The sequence below is a fragment of the Coenobita brevimanus genome, chromosome 7 (genome assembly GCF_032717465.1).
Source record: "Coenobita brevimanus isolate Jiangsu-jjx chromosome 7, ASM3271746v2, whole genome shotgun sequence".
Classification (NCBI taxonomy): domain Eukaryota; kingdom Metazoa; phylum Arthropoda; class Malacostraca; order Decapoda; family Coenobitidae; genus Coenobita; species Coenobita brevimanus.
The window spans coordinates 608320-627382 of NC_136960.1; the positions used below are offsets into that span (position 1 = coordinate 608320).

Sequence of the window (19063 nt, forward strand, 5' to 3'; positions counted from 1 at the left end):
ATGGACAAGCCGGTAACTGCGAGGAGTGGAATGGACGGGTACGCTACGTATCCTCGTTCACATGAGCCATCACCAACCCGTCAGGCCGGCGTCAAGTCGCCAGCTATCCGGCCAGGATTTCTCGAGAAGATATCCGTGACGTATCGGTCGGCTGACGGACGGCCGCCGCCGTCAGCTTGACGGGTCATGTGAACAGTTACATTAGAATGCATGTAAGAAATGTCGACGGCGTCTAGCCGCCGGACTGCCTGTCTGAACCAAAACGGGTCGCGTGAATCGGGCCTAAAGCGCTCACGGGCTCCTCTTCCACACCAGAATTGTTTTTGAAAAGGACACGTTAAAGATTTCGTTTATGATATTAAGAGAAACTATGTCCTTATCGAGGAAGTTAATATTATGCAAGAAATAAATCGTTAACTGAGAGCTAATACGAATTCCCCTAGTTCGTCAAGTGTATGGTGGCTCAATCAGTAGAGAGGTGGCCTGCAGTCCTAACGTACCCAGGTTCAAATCCCCGCTGGGGCAGGGAACAGTTTAAAGATTTGAATTTCATTAAATCAGACTTTACCGATCTACCAGAAGACCCGCCGACATGTCGTAAAAATACCCCCGCTAATACCAATACACCAGTCCTGTGTGAGACAGCCCCAGCATGTATTCAATATGTACGGTGGGTGTTAGCGCCGAAGTGGTGACATGTACTGTAGAGGTGTATGGTATGTAGGAGGACTGCTGGGCCCTGATAGCAGGCTGTGAAGCCTATGCCCAGAGTCGGACACATAAAAAAAAAAAAAAAAAAAAAAAAAACTCGCTGGCTTAGGAGCTTTCGTAACAACTCTTCCTCAGCGATTCATTTTCCCGATTACCTTTTAGCACTCTTGTTTATGTTACTAATGCCGAATTATGTCGAAATTAAAAAGATATAAATAAAATTAAAAAGAATATTAATACCAAGATTCCTATGAATCACTAACTTAATTCAAAATATCTGTCTGGCTAGACCTGCATTCTCGTCAGTAAGAGGCTCCCTACCACTTCTTCCTTAGCGATTTATTTTGGTACATATCTGGTCAATATCCTTTAGCTTGTTATTGACGCAGAGTCTGCCTATATTAAATGGATTTATATAACATAGGGGAGGGCAATAAGGTGTGATGAAAAGGTGTTAGGGAGCTTCCAAATGCGACAAGAGAACGAGCCCTAGAATTGAACAGACAGTATATTACGTTCCTATACTCATTTTAAGGAAAGAAAAAAAAAAGAAAAGAAAAACAAGAAGAAAGAAAGAGAGAAAGAAATTATGAACACTGGAAGACTAAATCGCTCAGAAGCAGGTACTACAAAGCGTAAGATGCTATAGTTATGCACTTTACCTAGACCCAAAATTTCGTCCTTTCGCAACGTATTTCCCGCAGCTCAGTGTTAGAAAAAGGCAATACTACAGCTCTACATCCTTCACATAACACTTCTTCGTGACTAGCACCGTATCCTAGTGTTAATCTCTTGTTACAGCTGACGATTCAAGGAGAGATGAAAGTTTTAGGCAAGGTTACAGAGAACAGAGTATAGCAAAAATACGACTACCAAGACGGCGCTTTTACTGATGCCTTTGCGAAGTCATTTTCTCTCTCTCTCTCTCTCTCTCTCTCTCTCTCTCTCTCTCTCTCTCTCTCTCTCTCTCTGTGATAACGATAAATAGATTTGGAGGGTATTATTCCTATCTGATATCCTAATGGCTTTGTTTACATTGTGGGGGACATGTGGTCGATGAATTTTCCTAAGTCTGTTTTCAAGCCTCTTCAGGACGAGTGGGGCCTCTCAAACACTTGATAAAATCGTCTGGTTGTGGTAGGAATGAAAATAAACACCGAGGGTCAATTTAATGATCGTTTATTGAATGCCTTTTATTATGATGCACTTATTTTTATTTTATTCTCATTGACAACAAGCGCTTTTATTGAACTGAGGCCAAATCTCCATTAGTAAACGGGTTACTGAAGACTGCATTTCACTCCTCCAGTTCGACGTCTCTCCAAAACTGAATGAAATCGTCTTGTGGTAACAACAATTTATATAATACCTCATCGGAGTGAAGTGGTTAAACCTGAGATAGAAGAAGACACGACCACAGTATCTGACGGACATTTGTGCAACGGGTTTTTAATATCGTTGCTACTCAAGCTGGTCCTAAAACTGCCACCTATACGTCTGGAGTACTGAGTTCTGGCAATATATCAACACTGAAATATGATGCCAAACTCTTTTTACTTTTTAATTAACCCGTAAGTTCCGTGTTTTTGTCCTGAGTGCTGAGTTGTAACAAAAGATTAACACAAATATGATGTTGTACTCGTTTTAATCTTAGTATAATATTCCCGTCTGTCTATCTTGATTGCTGATCTGTAGAAATGGATTAATACTACGAGACTAGTCACAAGAATTGCTATGGAAAAGGGTGTAGTGCCTCGGCCGCGTATTTTTTTTTTTTTTTTTTTTTTTTTTAACACCAACGTTGCTAGACAATAGCTTGGAATCTATTGAATCAAATTAACCTCGATAGACGGCGCCCTGTTTTTTTTTATACTTACTATGTCCAGACGATTTTATTCAGCTCATGGGAGGCCCTTCCAACTGGAGGGGTTAGAGGTGGACGCCATCAGACCTTTCAGTGCTTGAGGGTCTTAGTTAGATAAAAGACTCTGGGCAAGAATGGAATTTAAAAAAAAAAAAAAAAATCCATCGCACTGGAAATCTTTCTAAATATTACTGAACTGTATATTTGATTATTTTTTCAGAAATATTTAACGCACCCAGCACAGTGACGTCAATCTTAATAGCTTGTTACTACCGCCATAGTTTTGTATTCATCTTAAAAACTGCGCCTTTCGTAAGGAAGGGAGCAAGAATAATTTCCGTTAACACCTTCAGTACTAAATTTAATGTATCCCCAGAGCTGAATATGGTCGTGTGGTGGTGGCAAGAGTAAATAAATGAAAAAACTAGAATGGCACTCAGTAGAGCGCATACCTCCGCCAACGCCCTACCTGGCAATGTTAATTTAAAGAACATGAAAACAAATTCGTGGATCCTCACTTTTATCCGGGTCTGCACCAAAATTTAATGGAGTGTATTCTGGGCCAAGGCCCATTCTTCTACTAAGTTTTGTGGAAATTCGTCCTGTAGTTTTTGTGTAATCTTGCTCACAAACCAACCAGCCAACAAACAAACAAACGGACAGGGGTGAAAGCATAACCTCCTTGGCGGAGGTAATAATAATAAATAAGGTATCATTGGAATGCAGAGTTAAATGCCGTGATAGTGAGCACGAATGGACCCCACGCTCCATGAGTCATAATCTCTCTCTCTCTCTCTCTCTCTCTCTCTGATTTTAGGGCAGGGCGTCACACGGGTACCGTGCTGACTACTGCCAGAAGATTTTATTAACCTGAGTAAAGTTTCTACCCTTCTGAACACATACAAACTCGTGCAGGTCATTACGGTGGCAGTCGTCTACTGACTCCGGCAGTAAGATTTTTTCTTCTGTTTGACTGCCGACAGACAATTCTATTTGTTCAGGAGAGCTTTTGCCCTTAGGAACTGGAATTATATTATATTGCGACGAAATTTCAAAACAATAATTCCTTAATCCCTCTAGACCTCGGATCCCTTATTTGTTCTGGTACCGTCAAACAGTTTTATTCGGCCGAGAAAAATCTTTGTCCAAATATAGTATTTATAAGCAAGCAGCAAAATGGCGTGTGAGGGAAAAGTCTACTTATTCTTCAGACTCGAGTTTCTTTTTAAATTTTGTACTAATACTGTCCACCGATTTTCTTTTGCTTTGGGAAGCTGCGATTCTCTTCAGCAAGACACATCTGCAGCCATAGTGTAATCAACAGTAATCTGTAGCTGCTTCAATCCGACAATATTCTTTCCCTCACCTCCTTGTGAAACATTCAGACGATTTAAATGCCTTAGAGATGCTTTTGTCCTAATTAATTATATATATATTAACGGACCATAGAATAAGATGCAAGGCAATAATTAAATAAACCTTGCAGCTCGACGACTTCTCTATTTATTCTGGTAGCGTCAGACGATTTTTTTTCTCTTCAGCTCAGTTTTTGTCACTAACTCACACAATTATTAACCCTTCTTACTCGAAGCCTCCCTCTCCGCCCCGTTTTTTATCTGTTGTGTATTCTGCTGACACTATATAATCAGCTCATATCGCTGGGTTCAAGAGGGTAAGATGTGATTGTATAAAAAGGTGAGTTGTAATCTAAACTTATCATACTCCCATGACTCACTCACATTTGAATAACATCATCTAGTTTTAGTTGACATTTAATATTAGATTTACTCTGTCGATGAGAAGGTCAAGTAATATAAAAGTCAAAATATATCCTAAATATCTTCACTCCTGCAATACGACAAAAACTTTTCTATTTTACTCTTGCTATCTCCGGCTGATTTTAATTAGTCTAGGAGAGACTTTTCTCTGTGGAGGGGTTAGATACAGCCTTCGTGTACCCCTTCGTTAAAAGCAGTAATACGCCTTGGTCGACGAGGTACGAGCGAGGCCATTTAAATCCGAAAGCACTGAAATATCGCCTTAAACCCCGAGGGTGCCGAGAGTAGCCTATATTGATGGCTAGCTACCTACCAAGTTTCATGCCTTTACGACAAACTGTCTGGCCTGTGGCCCTCTTTTGAAGATTTTCGACATGCTGCACTTGGCGCTTGTCACGTGCTACGTGCAACGCCTGGGCATGATGAGACCTGTCAAAAACAAATCTTAAAGAATTGGGCTATCATATGGTTCAAACCAAGCAGTGATCGGCCTTGTGGTTGCTGAGACATAGGATTCTCAAAAGAGTTACGGTCGGGCCGGGCAGGGTTGGGCCGCTCATATGTGAGAAAACGCCACTACTTGACGAGAGACTCGCGAGGGCATCGCCCTCGCTCGTAAATAGTCGCCTATACACTGTGTTAACTTATCTGATGGGGAGCCATAATGAAATATATAAAAGAAAAGGGAGTCGTCGGGTTGTGTCAGCCACTCCTCTGTGTGTTTGTGATTGTCCCCTGCCCACAGAATATTGCCTGTTCATCTTAGGTCCGTATTCTCCCTAAAACCTCTTTCAAAGTGATTCATCTTGTTTACCATACGTTACTGTACTCCTCTGTGTTTCTTTAATCATTATAATATCGCCATAATCTGCATAGGAAAGGTACAAAAGGATATTAGCCAGTCGTATTCAAAAATAAATAGCTAAGGAAACGGTGTTAGGGAACTTCCTTAACCAACAAGAATACCGGTCTTGTTCTTGAAATTCACTTCCTCACCAGCTACTTCTTCCCCTGTCCCCCTCCTTCCTTCCGCCTTGGCAGTAAGCCCCTGACATTTTGAGTGCTTTCCTGGTCAGTCTGTCACTTGGGTTGGGAGGGTGAAAAAAAAAGTTGTGTAATCAGATTTACCTCCAAATTTCTTAACCTCTACTGTCTGATGGCTTCTCCATGATCTTATTCTATTTATTTCCCGACGATTTTACTCAGAGTAGGAGTGGCTTCAAACCGGAAAAAATATTATTATCATCATCATCATTATTATTATTATTATTATTATCATTATTATTATTATTATCATTATCATTATTATTATTATTATAATTTAGTCTTCGTTAACTCTTTCAGTCCGGTGACGAATTTCATGGTATCGATACCGTGTGTTCTTTGTTACATCCAGACATTTTTTTTTCACCTGGCTGCACTGAACTTACTGAGACAACTTTCCTTAGCACATTCTCTGTTGCATATTATTCCAAAATCTAAATAGAAAGCGCTCAGAGAGAGCATACTTCCTCCGGTGCCATTGTCATTAAAAAGGATCTGAATCCGGATCCGTGGATATAGGATCCGGATCCGCCCCCAAATTTAATAAATTCTTTCTTGGTCCACAGCCCACCTTTCCTCAAAATTCCTTTGAAATTCATTGAGAACTTTTGGAGATACTGTGCAGGATACTCTGAATCCGGATCCTGCCCAAAATTTAATAATTTCTTCCTTTGCCCTTGGACTATCCATCCACAAAATTTCATCAAAATCTTTTCATAACTTTTTGAGTAATCTTGCTAACAGACAGACAAACAAACAGACAAACCAACCAACGCGGGATAAAACATAACCTTCTTGGCGGAGGTAATAATATCGTCCGGAAGTATACCCTTTTGATTCTAACCTGGCCAAAACCTGCCATTTCTTCATCTTGAATGCTGAGTTGTAACCATAGATTTACAGTAGATTGTGGTGCTAGTCACGAAGAAGTGATAAGGAAAGGATGTATAGCCGTAGCATTATCTTTTCGTCATTGAGCTACGTGAAATAAACTGGAAAAGAACGAAAATGTTGGCAGTGTTAAGGTGGAAAGGGTATAGGAAAAGAAAGTAATAAAATGACCTGGACTGAAAGGGTTAACACTTATATCTTCGTACAGTTGAATGAAAATCGTCTGAAGGCAGAAATAAAAATGTCCTCGTACTGAAGGGGTAAAATCTGCATAGAGGTAACGCGCTCCCAACTTATATTGGAACTAACGTACAAATTGGCGCCAGGTGGTTTAGTGGGTTGAGCGCCCTCGTAGGAGTGATAGCCTTGTATAAGTTCAATTTCAAAGAGGTGACTGGAGATTGGTCAGTGGTTATCTATCCTTAAATGTACTGGAATACGGTAGCCTAGCCTCGGGTCCCTACACCTCCAAAGGGTAAAATGGGATTGGCTGTTCCAAGTACAAAATGACAACGTACTGCAATTCCTTTCGTGTGGTGAGGCATCTGTATTTACTGTTTCATTCTTGTTACCGGTAGACGACTGTGTTTAGCTTAGGAATGGTTTGTGGTGCTCAGAGAGTTAAACACAACCTCCTGTAACTTGCAAGATGTGATTTATCTTTGCTGTTTTATTATTGCTTCTGCCAGACAATTTCATTTAGAATCAGAGTTACCTCCCATAGTCAGAAGGTTAAAAGATGAAGAAGGTTTAGGATACACGCTTGTTGATTGTACTAGAGTCTTAAGGCAGATAGTTTTGTACTTGTTCAATCTTCCTCTGACACACGACATTCAACAACTAAATTTGTGTCTAGGTTCTTTACTGCTGAGTGCTATAAAAACATCCTTTTAGTACGGGACTTAACACTATTTGTAAGATGCGTTTTTCTGAGTTGAATAAAATTGTCTGTGGTCAGCAAAAACGAAGTACAAGATTTGTGATTGACAGTCGATGAATTATGCTAGGTAGTACATCTTTTGACCACCTGGTAGGTACTTATGAAGGCCATATGTGTGGAAAAGTGTGCCAATTAAGCAGTCAGGATTCCCGGGGCTTGTTTAGTGAGTGAATGAGTATATGGTTCATTTCACTGGGCTTGTTCTTGATTAGCTATCACAGTCATTTTTCCCCCTGGTTTTATGGACCCTATACCTAACCCTACCCGTGGGTGGGAAAAAGGTGATGATGATGGTGATGATGATGATTTTACCGTTGCGGATATTCAGGAAGTTAAAAGAAAAAAAAAAAAAAACAGGGTTTTGGGACTAAAACACACTTCGTAAGTCGCAGCGAAAGGGTTAAAAGTCAGAACATCAGTAAGGCAAACTATCGATAGGAAGACATGGTGTGGGAAAAGTCACAAGACCATACTCAATAAATCTTACAATGAACAATACGTTATGGTATAAGAAACAGCCAGAAAATACTGAACAAAACTTGCAATCATCAGATGGCGGTGTGAGGACAGGAGAATTACACCTACATTTATGTTCTATCTATCTATATACCTAGGCTGCTTCCCCCAAGGAAAGGGAGGTAGCCGAGACAGGACGACTCACTCTCCATTTACTCATCCATTCAAACACATTCATTCGCATCTTAGTCCCAAAGGGGCTAAGATGCGAATGGATTCTTCACTCTAGCCAAAACACATTTATAGTCGTAGTAGACAACATTTACATACGGGGGTGTAATTCTTCCATCTGAGGAACGACACCAGGAAGTTATGACCGAAACATAGTCTGGGGACAGTCAGTGCATACAATTCAGCTTACTGCCAACACTAGTTTACAATGTAGGAAGTCGTCACAGAACACTATTTAGTAACACTTACTATTAGTACAAGGCGATGGTGTAAGAATTAATATATTTGTTACACGGGTTTTCCAGTTCCTGGCTGAAGAATAGTACTTGCCACTACCTGTTTGTGTTGTGCCGTACTGAGTAGTGCAAAATGATGCCTTACGTACAGACTGTGTGACCGTCGGAAACGAAAACAGAAATGGAAAAATTGGGTAACAGATACATGATTAGTTAGGATATCTGTGTGTCTGTCTAGCAGTATGTATTGATGTGTCCATACATATGTACACACACACACACACACACACATATATATATATAGAGAGAGAGAGAGAGAGAGAGAGAGAGAGAGAGAGAGAGAGAGACAGACAGACAGACAGACAGACAGACAAAGAGAGACTCGTAGTTTCATGGTGTGAAGGTGAAAGTGAGTGTTTCCTATACGGTAATATGGTCAGTCCAAGGCCAGGGTTGCCACTCCCTTCACCAAACTCCTGCACCATCACCCCTTCATTCACTCAGCACCTCCCCCCTCCCCCATCAACTCACCGCTTGTTTAACTCAGCATTATGACCTGGAAGTTTCTTAGTGGCGAGTAAATTAGCCTGGGGTTAAGAGCTGAAAATCATCTCCATTAACACCCTAGCATGATGACTCTTTTTTAGGTCATGCTTCCTTCGGGCGATTTGCTTCAGCTTCAGAAACTTCTCTGTTATTGAAGGTAGACAAGGCATCCTCAGGTTCATTTAATAATCCTGTAATCCCGGGCAAGGACAGAGAGACACGAATTTTGTATAGAGGCACACAGGCTTACTTTATATTACTTCATTATCTCCCTAAGTCATTCACCCTCATCACTCCCTACACCACAGTTAACTTAGCCTTCCTCCTAACTCTGTTTCCCCAGTTTAGTCATCCTCCCCTTGTCCTGCTAACTTAGGCTATACGTGTATATTCCCCTCACATTTATCAGGAAACATACTCTTATACAAACACATAGCTACTGTATACTTCGCTGTCGTATGCATGCACTTCAGTTTTCCTCTTCCAACACGCGGCTACAGAAATAGGTGTGGTGCTGTGGAATATGTAAAAAATCAAAGGTAACTCTCTCTCTCTCTCTCCCTCCCTCTCTGTACCTACCTAAATGAAGACACATGAAGGAAGCGGAGAAGGAAGCACGGAGGAAACAGAGGACAGGGGGAGTGCTGAATAAAGGCAGGAAGAGAAGATAATACCAAGGAAACGGATGTTGATAGGGGCAAACACAAGGGGTGGAGGTGAAGTAAAAACAACGTGCAGTGCTGCAATAGAGGAAGTTCCAACCAGCACGGCACGAGGGCAGAATGTGGCACCAACTGATGCGTTACAGTTCAGCCTCTTCACTACAGTTCTGTTTCTCTTTCTTTGTACTACCCTTAGTATGTTTTGCGCAGTTAAAAGTAGATATTTCGCTGCAAAAGGCAGATGAATTTTGTCTTTCTGCGACACTACCGAACGTCCCTTCTAAACCGAAAAAGTAGACACAGATGAGGGAGCTTCAAACCGTAATGTGGGGCTTTGTTATACGTAGTCGCGGACGTCTACTCGAGTGAAATATCCGATAAACATTAGTGAACGACACACGGACAGAGTTGCTGCTAGAGATGTTCCTGCTTCTAAAAATTGTTTGGTGATGGCAACAACTGAATCCGTATCACGTCATGAGGATCAAGTGGAGGCTTTCTGAACACCATGATTTCGCACAGCTGAACAACATCGCCTCATAGTAAAACATCCTACACTGATTTTTCTCTAATTTGGTCTAAAATTCCCATCTCCCCATCCTTGATGCGGAGTTGTATAAATAGATTAACACTAGGGTATGCTAGTCACGAAGATGTGCCATGGACAGGACATATAGCCATAGCTTTATCTTTTTCTGCCATTGAGGCATGTGATATACAGTAATCTACAGAAAGACGAAAATCCGGGTCAAGTTAAGGTGAAAGAGCTATGGTAATGTACGTCAGTTAGCTTATACATCAGGCTAAAATTCTCTGTACTAACCAACAAACTTACGAACTATGCCCTATCGTAATCTCTCTCTCTCTCTCTCTCTCTCTCTCTATCTATCTATCTATCTATCTATCTATCTCTATCTCTCCAGGTACAGCAAGAAACATGTGAAGACTGTATTCTCTTCTCTATCCGTCCAACGGAAAAAAATCTAGGTTGCAACATGAATTTGATCCTAAGCAAGTGTTTATTTTTTAACAAAAGTCCTACCCATTTTTGGTCCGTTAGTGATGCTTTCATTGTCCTTCTGGATTTTGGCTCTTATATATATGTATGTATCTACCTATCTATCTGTCTATCTATCTATAATTTCTTGAAGGAACAGTCTAGTGTGTTTCTAGCCGTTGGTTCCTTCAGCCTTGTATTACAGAAAAAAAGTTAGGAAAAGACCTGACTCCTGTATTTGTCTGCGAATCTCAGCCATGGTCCTAATCAGTGTAAACATGGGTACTCGGTACTTGCAAAGTTTGTCTAAACAAGAGGGTGTAGGAAAATAATATCATACCATCCATGAATGGTGCCGGGATTATCAAACGTACAAGTATTTACGATCGTTTTCTTGTTGTAACTTTGATTTCTTTTGGTAGGAAGAACTAGAGACAGTGGGGGTTTCTGCACTCTCCTTACTCTGGCTTCCCATCTTAATACACACACACACACACACACACACACAATATATATATATATATATATATATATATATATATATATATATATATATATATATATATATATATATATATATATATACCGGTATTATATATGTATGTTTATATAATTTTCCTCTTCTAACTTTTTTTTTTATATGAGGAACAAGAGGCCTGGGATAACTTTGCAATTCCCTTTCCTTGTCCTTCCTGAGAAGACATATCACGGTTACAACAGGGAATTGATCATAAATGTATTTATTTTTGTGAGTCTGGCTCGTTCCTACTCGTTCCTATAGCATCTCTATATCACATCAGGCAAACCAATTCCGTAAGCTGTACTGCAAAGGTCAAAGGCAATGTGAACGTGCTTATAGTTCACTCACTGACATTCCTCAGGCGAATGAAGTGTATGAGAATTGAATCTCACCTTCCATGTCTTTTGATTACGTAACTATAGCAGTATTTTGACACTGAATAACAATATTTCGTGCAGCTAAAGGCATGATGGCTCTAGGTAGTGAAAGACCGCGTACAGTTAGCTGGTTGAGACTGTCCATGGAAACGATTATTGAAAAAATTATATCGACTTTCATGTTTCTAATTTACAGTCTGAGGAAGTGTTCAGGGTCAGGAAAGGATGAAGTTGTCCAGTTTTGGGAGCGGAGGCCAAAGGTAAAATTCACAGGGCAAGGCCTTAGTTTCGGTCCTTTATTTCAAAAAGCTCTGATTCGATTTTGACCAAATTTGGGGGAAGAGTAAGTGATTCTGCTTTGAGAACAACAGGTCAAAGATCAAGGTCATTTCTAATCCAGTTTGGACAAAAGCTGACGGGGGAGTTGAGGGACAGGCGAGTAAGTCATTGTGGTGTAACAAATTATAATAATTAATACACTCAGAAAAAAAAAGTGCTATTTTTTTGCTATAACAGTTCCTCCAACATGCAGTGCATAAAATTGTACCGTTAAATAAAACACGGAAGACAAGAATGTAGGGACAGGGTTGCATGTGCCGATACTGCCTTGACCTTCTTCCTATGACTTCTGACTTCTTGCCACTCTTACAGCCTCATTCATTTCATAAATATGTTTTTACACTAGTTTTATTGTTATGCGCACAAGCTAGCCGATGATCCCTCGCCAGCGCTGTGTCCTGCGTTCCCTATTTTTCATTTCTCTTCAAACAACGGAGAGGAACATCCTTTTTCATACCCTTGTGTTGTGCACTGAATTGCCATCATATACAGATGTTTCATCTAACATTCTGTCCCCACAGCCGGCAGGAAAGTATTGGCCAGCTTTTGATTATGATACGATCTTCATGTATCGCCTTCATATGCCTTTGTATGTTATTTTCAATTTATGTTGTTAGAAAAAAAGAAAAAGACAAGCAGCACAAGAGAGTGATAAGCTTAAATACAACTATCAAAAGACAATATGGTTCTAATACCACTTACTGCTGACGAGAATACGGCACGAGGACCCACACTACTGAACCCCATATCTTATCTGACAAACCTTTACATTTCTGAGATCAAGGACGAACCCTGGCTTGTATGCTCAGTTTTTGTCGGTTACACACAGAGACAAGCAGGTTAATAATACATAAGTCTATTTTAGCCTTTCAGTACGATGACGTCTTTTTTAATTCCTTACTATTTCCTGACGATTTTGTTCAGTGTAGGGGAGACTTTTTTCATACCTGGGGGGGGGGGTCTGTTAGATTATTAGATACATCCTTCATCAACCCCTTCACCACCAGGGAGTTCTCATATGCTGAATAAAATCGTCTAAAAGTAACGAGCAAAGCCTAAAGCGGCGCCGTGGTGGTGCAAGAGTTAGTAGAACCGTCTGAGGATAGCACGTATATAACCGTGGCCCGCTTAGTCCGGTGACATAATTATATACCTCCACACCATATATTGAGCCTTGAAGAGACCTCGACTCGTAGAGGTTAGATAATATCCTTCAACAAAGCTGAATAAAATAGTTAATAAGATCGTCAAGAGGTAGCAAATATAGGATAAAAGCTACGTCACGGGGCTGAAGAAATTAGCGTGTCTTGGTAGTCAAGGGGTTACAATGACAAAGATGGCACCTGAGATCCAAGTTATCTAACATCTAGTGACTCAGTCTTACATCACTTACGGCCGTACTTCTAGACGGAATAAAATGGTTCAAGAGCGGTAAGAATGTTATATAAAAGGACCTTATCGTAGTGGAGGGGTCACATTGGCAGAGAGGAAACTAAGACTGAGTTTGTCTTATCTCAAGTAACTCAGTACCACGTAACTTGTGACCATAACCTTCAGCGTTTACGTAATTATACTTTCCTGGGGGTGTTGCAGTGCTTACTTTGCAACGCTCCTGCAACCTCACACCCTACGCTCCAGCTCAACAAGTCCTTACACCCTCTTAAAATTGTTAACACTTAATGCAGTTTTGATGTACTTAAGAATAATAATTACTGTGCCCTGGCTTCGAATCTCGCATCAGTCAATCTAACAATCATAGTCTACTGAAATTTTGTAAAAAAAAACTCATAGGAGGGTCACTGCAGGACTGGACATTCCTCAGTGGGAGAGTGATATCCACGATTAACCTTTCCTCATGCTGGTAAAGTCCGAATGGAGAAAGTGTGTCTGTAGTGAGTGATGCAATCTATGTGTCGGAGTTTATCTATTGTCGCGTTTTCGTGAGGCTTTTAGATCGGTATTGACCGGTTTAGACCGGTCTTATTGCTGTTCAGGCGACAGTTAGACTGGTACAGACTGGTCGAAAGCAGTCCTGCCCCAGAAGCTAGCCTAGGCCAGACAAGTCTTCACACAAACGTATGCCCGTCAGCAACAGCCAAGAAGGAGGCCAGGAGTATCCGTGCTGGGGTGTAAACATCGATGGGCAACAATGGCGGACTTGGGAGTCAGGTTTGTTTTAAATTATATATTTAATGCTAGTAGAAGCCCGTGATCATCCAAGAAGGGAACCAAATAAATCTCACCATGAAGGAGAGGCTTTATATTACTTTAGATCGCACGAAATAAGATTATCAAAGCATTAATGACCGAAATAAAATTCGAGGGGAAGCAGCATAGCTCAAAATTCGTCGAAAGAATACAGACTCCCATCAAACTACTGCCTGTAACTACTGTCTATTGTTTCACCATCTTTGTCCCCACTATACCAGTGTTTACTACCACTGTCTTCTGTTTTACTAGCTGTGTTTCTTACGTCTCCCGCTTCCCTTCACCTAACCAATGTTTACCATTGCTATCATCTGTTTCACTGTTTGTACACTTTGTATCTATCCCACCTTCCGTCACTGTACCACTCTTTACTATAACCGCCTTGTCTTCCACCGCCTCTACTTTGTATCCGTCCTATTCTCCTAACACCCCTGTGACTTTACTGTCACCTTCGCACCACTGTCTGCTATATCCTTCTTTCACCACCTGTGCCTTTTTTCGTCTTTCACAAACTTCCACTGCCAGACTCAGCAAAATTCACTGTTCATATTTTGTTGTCTGTGCTGCATGACCTTCCACGGCATAAACGAGCCCGACTGTTTATCACCTTAACACTGACAACGAATCTAATCTTTCTCTTCTTTTCGCCAGACGATTTTTATTAAGCGTATGATTGGCTTCTCGTCGTCCAAGGTTTAATGGATGTGTGATTGAAGATAACGATAACTATATTCAATTTGTCTTTACCTGACGGAACTGGTCCACTACCTCAACTTGAATACCAAATCCTGGTTGTGTGAAATTCAATGAGCCGATGTTATAAGGCAGCAATGAGTCTCCTTGGTTACTATAGTCGGTTTGTTATCACCTGACGGGACTCAGCCACTCCTCTATATTGAATACCGAGTCGTGGTCGCTGGAAATTCTATCTGTCTATAACCAGACGCCATAATCCCGCAAGAGACGGTTGTTTATCTTTGCGTTAGTTGTTTTAAGGGAAGCAGCATTAGCCCTCCACCAACCTATTTGTTGACATGTAGGGAACACAGATGGATTGGTTATATGGTTACGACCCAGCGTTGTAAATGGTTCCTGGCTTACAGAAAACCATTAGGCTTGTCACTCAATGTAAAGCCACCTGAAAAGGAAAGAGCAATTAAAAGTGGTAGGAAAAGTGGGAGAAATCGGAAGAGAAGAGGGCAGACACAGAAAAAGAATGACCTAGGTGAAGGAAGAAGTATGCAGCACTGCATCCAGTGAGTGGATGATTGTCGATATCACCTACCACACTGGAAATTCGATGAGCCGTAATAATGAAGGTAAACGGGTCTTCTCGATCACCACTCAGATTGATCCTCCAGCCTAACTACACTTGGCCATCAACAGAGCTAAAAGGGCTAAGAGATTTTCATCAGGTTAAAACAAACGTTGAACAGTGATACATGACAGTAAATTAGCACACAGAATATATATATATATATATATATATATATATATATATATATATATATATATATATATATAGAGAGAGAGAGAGAGAGAGAGAGAGAGAGAGAGAGAGAGAGAGAGAGTGTGTGTGTGTGTGCAAGTGAGGGTACGATGGACGCAATGGAAGAGAAGGGTAGGGGATGGCGGGTGTGGCGGGATGGAATCTTGGGGTTGGGAGGTGATACGAAATATCAATGGAGAGGGGAGGGGGGAATGGGAGTGAGACGGGACGCACCAGGCGGGGTGGGAGGGGGCCACGTAGAGTTGGGTGTGGGGAGGTGTGGGGGCTGAATGAGGAAGAGGGGGAGGGGAGGGGACACAGTACGGGAGGAAAGAGGATGGAAGAGTGTGCAGGAGTGGAGAAGAAAGGCAAGGGAATTGTGGATGTGGTAGGGTCGAAGGGGTAGAGGAGAATGTGGAAGAGCTGAAGAGAATAGGAGGTGAATGGGACATAATGGGAGGGCAGGGGAAGGAGGGTATGGTAGGGTGTAAGAGAAAAGTAGGGGTTGGAGTGTACAGTGTAGGAAAGAGAAAGGGAGAGGAAGGAGAAGGGATTAGTGAGATGGAAGACAAGGTGAGAGGTGAGGAGGAGGGAGGGTGTGGCGGAAGGAAAAGAAGTGGAGGAAGCGGGAGAGCGAGAAGACAGGGAGAGGCAAAGACCCGGAAGGCATAATGCAACTCTCAGGATGCAACACAGCCTTCACCCCCTCCCCCTCCCTCTCCCCTCCTCCTCCCACCCCTTCACCTCCCCTTACTATCCTCTTCCCCTACTACCCAGTCACTTTCTTTCCTTCACCATCCTTCCTAAAAACCTGCAGGGAAATAATGAAACTAACGTGGTATGGAGGTGACTGGTGACAGGGAGTAAGGTTCATGAGGTCGCGGGGTGATGAGTGCGGGTGGAGGGAGAAGATGACATAGTAGAGAGAAGGATGCTGTTGTATTTCATGTCGTGGCAGAAGTGATGGTGAGTGATAGATACGTTGTAGCATAGTGGAGGTGTATTTAGGAGTGTAACCATATAATTCAGCCATGGATTATTAGATGCAGAACCATTTGTAGGAGGGGTCCGGTCATTCAGTCACACCATAAGGAGTTTCACACGCAGTGAAATCCCGCATCGTGGTTCAATTTAGCGAAGTCCCTTATTGTCTCGCATCTATCTAGCACTTCCTTAACTATAATTATCCTTTATCCTGTATTCTTTATGACTATACACAGCTATATCCATCGAACCATCCATCATCCAATCCTATATTGCCCCATGAGGAGCGTAGGAGCCCGGGGCTAGGCAGTTAGTCCCGACATTTAAGATGAGAGTGACCAGCCTCACTCATCCCTGAGTGGCATTACATGAGCAATCAGATACGCTTTTAGATAAGGACCAACAGACATGGGAATATTCTGCACTTAATTCCTTGTTCTTCCTGCACAAACAAATCACAGCTACAACAGATATCAATCGTAGGTGTGGCTGTGATTCTGCCGCAAGTATTTACCGTAGCGCTGGAACGTCTAAGTATGGTCAGTTTGTGCTGTATGAAACAGAGAACAAGGCTTTCTCCCGAGCCGTGGCGTGTGTGGGGATGACCTGTTGGGAGTTGGTTTGCGGGCCAGGCCTCAGGCGGGGTGTCAGTGTTGGTGGAGGTGTGGTGTAAGACGGACCGGTGAGCCAGTGTGTGTTTAGCTGCCGTGTGGAGTGTACACTATCGAAGGTGAGCCGCTCTCTCTCACCGTCTTGGCTGATCTCAGTCGTATTCTCGTGAGTTTTATTTTCATATTACACATGATTATTCATATTACACATTTTTATTTCCTTTTGTGCTCTTTAAGGCTTTCTGATACAAATATGCAATACATAACTGATATAGCCTACTAGACAAAAATAACGTGCAACTTGCAGAAATATACTGATAAGTGCTAGATACCTCAAATACTGATTTTGGTGGCTCGGGGTCGTATTCTCATTGCCTTACGTGGCATGCTAGCACATCCTCTTCACCAGTTTATGTCGGCATACCCCTAGATGATATTCTGCCGTGTGTAATTTATGGATAGCTTGTCAGTATTACAAAAGACACAGTACACACGACAAGATTAACGTGTTCTGTGCAAACGATCGCGAACTTTGCCTAGCTGGACATCCTCCTTAGCTGACGAAAATACGGCCTAAGACACCATTTCAACTTTCAGACCTTGTGTTGGTAGAATAATACTCTCAGGGGCCAGCAGTCCTAGGAGGTTCTGTTCATTTTCATAATCAGTGGTGCCCCATACAGCCCAATAACGTCATTTGCATTATATTCCTGCTGCCATAAGACAATTTTAGATTAAATTTGGGGAGATCTTTCATAGCAATGGAGCTCAAACGATATTTAAAAATCTTCCACAGCGATTAGTTCGCATACTTAGTGATAAGAAAATATAGGCGACATGGAGGTGAAACGGTGATGAGATAATGTGTCGTGTTTAACAGCGCAATGAACTGACAATTTGATAAGACACCCACGTACAGAAGATTTTAATTATGGTGAAGGGACAACAGTTCCGGCACCTCCTGCGTCTGAAAAAGGTCCTAGTCAATCAGAACAGCTGCAACCCCACAAAATCACATTTTTAGGAGAGAGAGAGAGAGAGAGAGAGAGAGAGAGAGAGAGAGAGAAAATGCCTATGAGAATCCTCGTAGTGAAGCAGTTAATGAAAGCTCTGTCCAAAATGTCTAGTGTGAAGTTTCCTAAGCTGAGTAAAATGGTGTGGAGACAATACTGATGAAACGTTGAAAAATGCGATAGCTGTCTGAAGTGGTTGAGATAATATGGGATGTGTTTGTTGGGTGCCGTGATTGGCCAGTTGTCTGATCATACCCAGCAACAGCAGTTACGTACCCTAGGCATAGCCTACAGCAGCACTGGCCCGGCTTGGACACATTTTGAGGAAGGATCAAGTAGAACCGAAACTGATGCATCTTTATAATTTCAATAAATGGGTACAATTAATTTATGAAGAGATAAGACTCGATTTCCTGAGACAGTGGCAATTTTTTTTTTCTCTCTCTCTCTCTCTCTCTCTCTCTCTCTCTCTCTCTCTCTCTCTATATATATATATATATATATATATATATATATATATATATATATATATATATATATATATATACACACACACACACACACACACACACACACACACACAATAGCAGAAAGAAAAATGGAATACGAAATTTAGTGTTCTTTCTATTCGTTTCGGCTATCAGAATAATTTAAAGAATAATGTGTACAGAAGTCACAGTTGGAAGGACACAAGTCAGGAGTGAGAAGCGTGGAAATTAGTTATAGGGAGTGACAGGCGTGGAAATGAATTATTCAGGAGTGACAGGTGTGGAAATGAGTTATCTGAAATGAGACTATGGACTTACTTGTGGAGACAGACAGACAGATAAGGAAGTTTGGAAGCATTATGATCTTGATGTGGATGTGGTGCAAAGTGTTAGAAGTAGCCCTGAAATGGTTTGGACATATGGAGAGAAGGGAGAGTAAGAGACTGACTTGGAAAGGTATGTGTATGAGAGGGGAGACAGGGAAACCGAAGATGAGGTAGAGGGACGGTGTGGAGAGGTATATGAGTGAGAGAGGTGTGGGATGGAAGAAGGGTTGCCTGCTGCTGGAGGAGAGGATGACGTGGAGGTGACAACTTGGATTAAAGCGTCTAAAACACACAGACACACACACATATATATATATAGATAGATAGATAGATAAATATAGATAGTTAGATA

At 41.6% G+C, this 19063-nt stretch overlaps 1 protein-coding gene across 1 annotated transcript in view; it reads left to right on the forward strand.

Moving 5' to 3' along the window:
- The window catches only part of LOC145404677 (alkaline phosphatase-like), a 51204-nt gene continuing 32141 nt past the window's right edge, over positions 1-19063 (forward strand). Inside the window, exon 1 of the mRNA XM_080276222.1 lies at positions 1-135. Coding sequence (XP_080132348.1) covers positions 1-135 — 135 coding nt within the window. The remainder of the gene's footprint in view (positions 136-19063) is intronic.